This window comes from Apis mellifera, linkage group LG13 (assembly GCF_003254395.2).
Source record: "Apis mellifera strain DH4 linkage group LG13, Amel_HAv3.1, whole genome shotgun sequence".
NCBI lineage: Eukaryota > Metazoa > Arthropoda > Insecta > Hymenoptera > Apidae > Apis > Apis mellifera.
The window spans coordinates 995,626-1,003,532 of NC_037650.1; the positions used below are offsets into that span (position 1 = coordinate 995,626).

At 20.6% G+C, this 7,907-nt stretch overlaps 1 protein-coding gene across 1 annotated transcript; it reads left to right on the forward strand.

Annotated features, from left to right (window-relative positions):
- The first annotated feature begins 615 nt into the window (after positions 1-615).
- Positions 616-5,762, forward strand: LOC102653814. Its single transcript, XM_016917288.2, has 9 exons — positions 616-973; positions 1,417-1,536; positions 1,640-1,757; positions 2,085-2,346; positions 3,938-4,054; positions 4,147-4,237; positions 5,231-5,376; positions 5,482-5,614; positions 5,680-5,762. The coding sequence occupies exons 1-9, from the start codon at positions 788-790 to the stop codon at positions 5,728-5,730; spliced, it is 1,224 nt and encodes a 407-aa protein (XP_016772777.2). The 5' UTR covers positions 616-787; the 3' UTR covers positions 5,731-5,762.
- The last annotated feature ends 2,145 nt before the right edge of the window (positions 5,763-7,907 follow it).

Sequence of the window (7,907 nt, forward strand, 5' to 3'; positions counted from 1 at the left end):
AGTTTTATAAATATATCTTTTCAAATTATGCTCTAAATTCTTTTTTTGTTATAAATTTATCTTGATAATAATAAAATTATACTGACCATTATTTATAATTCATATTCTCAATTTGTTTAATGATATTTATTTTTTGACATCCTCAATTTCAATATAATTTTATACTATTTTATATTATGTCTTCAATCATATGTATTCTTAATAAAATTTTATGAAAAATCAAATTAAAAATCATAAAATTGTTTGATTATTAATAATTATGTTTTTAAACATATTTATATGTAAACAATAATTAATATATCAATATATCACATCAAATCTATCACGCAAATCTTTTTCTTATTACCACTGTTCCAGGCCAAATTCATCCCTTTTTATTAATTTCTCCAATTTTTTTTTGTCACTTTTCTTAAATACGAAATATTTTTACGAGTAACAAAGTTATCTTGAGGTTATCGAGAAGTTATCTTGTCAAGTAATCGAAAGATACTATTCATCGTAAGGAATCTTCTTTTTCTCAATACCTGGAAAAAAGAGAAAAAAATTAATAAAACAATGAAGGAAAATAAAAAAAGAAAAAACGACAACAACGATCAATACTATAATTTTCTCAAAATCAATGTCTATCGTGAAAAAACTCTTTGCAGAAGATTTAAATAAAATCGATTGCAATTTAGTGCAATTATTGCGCATTATAGTATTACTATTGTAGAGGAACGATATCATGAAAATGCAAAAGAGAAAAATAATTGTGTATAAATAATGTATCAAGCCGAGGTGTAATCGAATGATTTTTCGAGTTTTGTACGACAGTCGACATCTGACCAAGAAAATGAACGTGTTCGATAAGCATTATCACACATATCGTACTCTAATGAAAATCGTAGGATTATGGCCGTATAATAATTCGATTTATGTGTGGATTCAGCGATTATGGTTCTTAATGTTTTTTTTTGGCAATATAATATTTCAGGTAACGAAAATTTTGGTTTGTATAATTTTATGCAATATATATTTATTATATTTTTCATATTTTTACATATAGAATAATTTTTTTTCCATAATTTATTTATATCTAATCGAAAGTTATGCAATTTAATTGTAGAAAAAAAAATTTGAAAATATTTTTTGTGAAATTTTTGAAAACTTTGAAGGAAAATGTTTATTTTATTATTTTGTTTTTTATCAACTTATACATGATAATCTACACGTGTAAAAGAAATATTTTAAAATCAATATCTTTATTTTCTATATCATTTTTTTTTATTTGTGACTTTTTATTTTTGTTTATAGGATTTATATAAGTTTAAAATAAATTTTAGACTAAAAATTATAACACATCATACATCATATCGTTTTTCGAAAAAATTTATTATTTAAATTTATTCTAATTAACAAATAAAATATATTTTATAGATTATGTCACTTCTAACTTCTGCAATTACGTTACAAAACTGTGTTTTAATATTTTCTACGACATGTCCACTTATAATAGTTTTGTTTCGATATATCGGTTTAATACTATTTTTTCCTACGGTGAGTAAAAAAAATTAAATTTATAAATAAATTAATTAAATAAATTCTTTTTATAATTAAATTAAATAATTAAAAATATTTCTACACGTTATCTTTGACATAGATAAAACTTTTATTTCATCACATGTGTATGGAAGAAGCTATGATACAAGATTCAATCGAAGCACAGATACGAAGAAAATATATCGATGATTCTTGCTATATGATCGACATTTTTTTCTGTAAGTGTATAATTGTATAAATGTATAATGTATAATGTGTAATTTGGTCATATCAATTTATAACATTATCATTGTCGTCGTAACCATTTTAATATTCGAAAATATTTGTATATTTGTATTATTTATGTTATATTTAAATTTTTATTATATATTATTTATTATCTTTTTATATATATACATATAAAATGATATTTGTATCTCTTTATTTTTCTAATATTTTTATAACAAAAATTTCAGAATTCTTTTTTTTCTTTTTTTTTTCTTTTTACAACAAAAATTGTTCTTCAACATCAACTTTAATTATTGAATGATCTTTCTAAATTTTAGGGATGACTTATGTAGGTATTGCATTGTGCAGTATATTATTATTATGTCCTATAACATTGGATTTCATAATGCCTTTGAACGAATCTCGTACACGCATCGTTCATTATGTTACAATATTTTCTGACAAAAGTATTATATATATGGATATTCTATGCTTGAATTATATGCTTCTTGCGATATTAGTAATATTATCTGCAACATGTACCGAATCAATACTTGGACTTTATAGTTATCACACAAGCATAATGTTTAAAATTATAGGGTGAGTAAAGTTATTCATCTCACATGATACTTACTTTCATACATTCATAAAATTAAAATTAACAAAATGTGATCGCAATCTTTATAAACGTAATGCTATTTGAAATATTATATTTTATTTTTTATAGAATATTAATATATATCTTTGAAAGAACATTGTGACAAAATTAAATTGGAAACAGTGAGATGATTTCAAGCTTATTTTTATCCAAATTTTCATTTCGGTTTTATTAAAGGATTATTAACGAAAAATGGCCAATTAATAGCCAATTATAGATATAAATTTGTCACGTTGCAACAATAGTATCGTATATGTTAATTAATTAAACTATTATCTATTTGCACTATCTATTACATTTTATATATTTTATAAAACTGAGTTAAAATTATTTCGTGTTATCTAAATTTAGAAAGTAATAAAAAAGTGAATTTTAAAAATTTATTATTTAAAAAAACTTAATAATCCAAAAAATTTTACATAAAAATTCTGATCTTATAATTTTGAGATGATGCTATTCGTATCAATAATAATAAAAATCATTATAAATATCTTAAAAGCAATTAATAGCAGCTAATTTCTTTTTATTTTAAAACTAAGACTTTTATAATAACACTAGAAAGAACTAGAAAGAACACTGAAATCCGTTAAACTCCTTTTTAAAATTAAGATTGAAAATAAAAAATATTAAATAATATATAATTCTAAAAATCGATAATATCAAAATGAAATTTGGTACAAATACATATCTAGTACATTTAATTCAATCAAAAATTAAAAGAATAACAAAATTGTAAATAATAATTTTATTTTTGCATAATTCGGAGATTGACTTCTTTAAAACTATATAACTATATTAATAATTGAAAAATATGAAAAAAAATCATACTAGACTGTGAACTAAATGTTCAATTAATTATCAGTATAAAAATTTTTTTATTTTGAGAATATTTATTTTCTTCAAAGCAGAAAAGTTCCTTTTCTGCTTTGAAGAAGCAAATACTTCACTGTGGCACTAATGATTTGTCGACTTAACATTATTGTTGCAATGTAATAGTGTCTACGTGTTTGTAATCATTAATAATTCGTTATAATGAAATCGAAACGAAAATTTTCATAAAAAAGACAGTTTCTTAAAATCATCTTAAAAATCAAGCTTTCTTACTAAGCTTTGATACTATTAAATGTACTATTACTTGTTCAATTTTTAAGATTTTTGAATTTTTAATTTTGAATTTGTGATTTTATGTATATAACTGACATAAATATATATAATAACAAAATTTTTAAAATATTTGTTAAAAAAATTTGAAATAAATATCTTTTATTATTTTCTTCCGATAAAATTTTTTTCAAAATTTTTGTTATTATATGTATATTATCCAAATTAAATCCGCCAAAATTTAAATAAAAAAATTTAATCAAATTATTAATCAAATTTTAAAAAAATTATGTGTTATATCAATATTTTATCAATTAATTTTTTTTAATATGCAATGCTCTGATTGATAGATATTGACTCTGTTAGACATTGATCGGAATAAATTTAAATTATACTTTTTCTTAAGGAATATTTTTTTGTAAATATTTTTAGTCATCGAATACAAAAGATTGTTAAGTATTTGACTATGTTTAACCTCTCATCGAAGCAAATTGATTCGAAACTCGCAGAGCTTTATCGCATAGTGGACATTCATAATCAAGCTATCGAGTTGGTAAATTAAAAATATGATTGTATCGTAGATTGATTTCACTGATACTTATGTTAATATTTCATTTGCAAATTTCATATGGCAATAAAAGACTTGTCGATATCATGATAAATAATTCAGGAAAACAGTTTATGATATCTACTCTTCTAAGTGTGATTTCAATGGCGATAAGCCTGCATCGAGTGAGTATCTTTTTTTTTTTTTACACGGTAATGAATTTGCAGATATCGAAATTTCAATATTTTATTTTACTCTGTTCTCGCATAATTATCTCTCAAATTTCTATATTATTTAAAAAAATATTACTATTTCTATAAATTTAAAAAAATATATATTATATGAAACTTATTTATTGTGTTTCAAGAGAAATGTCTTTCTATGGGATTTATCTAGGAGAAGACTGAGCTTTTTTTTTAATAAATAAAGTATATTTTTATTTTGTACAAATGTATTTCAAAATTTACTGTCTAATTATAATCTTTGAAGATTAAGAATCATTCAAAATCATTCAAAAATTAATTGCCTAGAAATTCAAAAAAAGAACATCGATGTAATGATTTATTCTGTATCTAAATGATAATTTCATTCTCCTAAAAATATCACAATTAATTTAATAGATATGTTGATAAATTTTTTCATTTATATTAATATTTAAAAAAAATTTTTTTCTTAAATATTGTGAAATAGTAACTTTAATAAGATATTTACAATAATTGATAAATCGTATTTATTCGTATTTATCACATTAACGAATAAATTTAAAAATTCGAAAATGAATTTAATAGCTTTATACAAAATAAAGTTTAATTTTGAGTGACTTTCAAGAATCAATATAACTCATTCAATAAATTACAATCTTGGTTACATAAAAATGTTCAATTCCATTAAAAAAAAAAGAAACAAAAATTACCTTCAAATCTCATATATATTTTTATCTATTTAAATCTGATATCATAAGACAATCTCTTGAAAATTTATATAAAATATTTTTTTTTCAAAAACGCATAGTTTAAAATAATTGCTTGAAATGAGACATTATGAATATAAATTTTGCATAAAATTTTCTTGAATTTTCTTGAATTTATTGTGAAACATATATGCTAAAAGGAATGTTTCGAATTTATAATAAATAATTATATAATTTTATTTATATTTTTAATTTTTTAATTTTTCAGTTATTAAATGCAATTGTAATTAAGAAGGATGAATTAGAAATTTTAATATCCTTTATATTTTTTACTACTCAATTGGTAATTACGTTCTTGAATAACAATTGTAATCAAATACTTATAGACAACAGTCAAGAATTGTTTATCGAACTGTAAGTTTGAATCTTTTACTCGTAAAATTAATCGTATTAATGATAAAAAAAAATATAGATATGTATCATTATTTATTCATTGGACATTCATTTATTATTCATTAGATATATTTCTATGTGGTATTTTGTACCATTAAAAGTACAAAAGATTTTACTGTTGATCATGATACGAAGCTCAACGGCATGTATGATTAATATTTTGGGTGTGTTCACTCCATGTTATATAGGATTTTCGAAGGTAATTTTTATAATTTAAATAAGTAATCGTATTAATTCCAATTAATAAAAATTACTGGATTTCAGATGTTAAGTACGTCATTTTCATATTTTACTTTGATGCACTCGATACAATAGAATCGACACAATACAATATTTTCATAGACGTAGTTAGTATTGATTACTCATACAATTATTATTGCTCTTCATTATTTGATATTTGTCCTCAATACTCGATCAATATTCGATCAAATATTCTATAAATACTTTTTCCAATTGCTAATTAATTTATATTGTTATATATCTGTTATTGATCATATCGATATAATTATAATTACTATTTTTTTTTCTTTAATTTTAATAGAAAATAAATTCATTTCATTTAGGATATAGTTTCTTAAATATTTTTATTGAATCGATCAATGATATAATATTGAAATCTCGATATGCAAAAATAGGAACAACGACAAGAAAAGATATTATTTTCTCATTTTTTTTCTTCAATTCATATAATAATTTTACATGATTTCATCTTAAATTAATATTTCGCAAAATAAATCAGCATATAATCAATTCGATAATTAAAAATAAATTTCTGTTTTACACAATATTTATTGAAAAAGACAATAGATTTAATAGAAATAGATAGATTCAATAGAAATCAATGGTTTCATATTTGACATGTCATAAAAATGAACATGCTATTAATCTATACTTTGTGTTAATATTTGTTTCTTGTTTGCTTTTCTCATTAAGATTTGCTCGATCAAATATTTTATTAACATTTTCTCAAATTATCAACTAATTTATATTATTTGTTGATCATTTTGGTATTGTTGTAATTAATCTAGAATAATTGTAATATTTATTCCGCACATTTCTTAATCTAGAAAGAAAATAAACATTGTCTTTAAATATTTATATCGAATTAATTGTATCATATTTACTTTATAGTATTAAATTAATTTTAATATATCAACGATCTACAGGAATTTAAATAATAGCCATATAATAAATATAATAATAAATATAAACAATAAATATAAACATAATATAAATATAATAATAATGGAGACAAGAGATCATTATGGCTATTAGATCAATGATACATCAATAGAAATATATATATTTTTTTATTTGTATCAATTTCTCTGTGAAATTGATTCTATCTATCAGAAAAAATATTAAAATATAATATCTAAAAAATATTTCATGAGATGTCTTATTCTATATAAATCGATTCTGTTTTGACTACTTCTGAATTACTTTCCGACATTTGTTCAACATAGTTGAACAAAGGAATCAGCACAATCACATCTATATAACACATTTTTTTACTATTTCTTTTATTGAATATATATTCTTTCTTGCTGTTACTTTTAATCAAATCATTTCACAACATGACTTATTTATTTAAGCAGTTTTCAAAGTTTTACGAATTATGCTGTATAAACATATTTGTTTATAAATTCATTTCAATAATAATAAATTTATATTGATCACTTGTTTATAGCTCATATTTTAAAATGATTTTATGACCCATTCTCAACTGTAATATTGTATAATTTTATATATATTTTTCTAACATATATTTCTGATAAAATTATATTAGATTAAAGTATTTCGTAAACATTTTAAATTGTATTATTTTATATAAAATACAATTGCAAACAATTTTGTGAAAAATCATATAGAAAAATAGTAAAATTGCTTGTTAATAATTGCGTTCTATGAACAATAATTTAAAATAATAATTATTTTTATAATATGAGTATCAACATATACAAATTATTTTCTATAATAATATAAAAATTAATATAATATTTTATTACATTATATTATAGAAATTTCTTATAAATACCGTTATTTTAATCCAAACGCATTCTTTTTTATTGATGTCTTCCAATTCTCATTGTCACTTTTGTCGAACAAAATAACAATATGAAATATTTCTATAATAAGAGAGTTATTTTGAAATTACAAAGTTGTCATGTTATATCTTCAGGTAACTGGAAAATACTATTCATTGTAATAAATTTTCATTCTCTTAACATCTAGAAAAAAAAAGAAGAAAAAAATAAAACAAGATAATAAAAAAAAATAAAATAAAGGAAAATAAAAACGATACTAAAGATTAATAGTACAAAAAACTGGAGAACTATAATTTTCTTCGAACTTGATGTCTATTATGAAAAAACTTCTGTGAATAAAATCAATCGATTGTAATTTAAAACAATTATTGTACATTATATATCATTATTACTATAAAAAAGAAACTATAAAAATATATAACTATGAAAATATAAAAAAGAAAA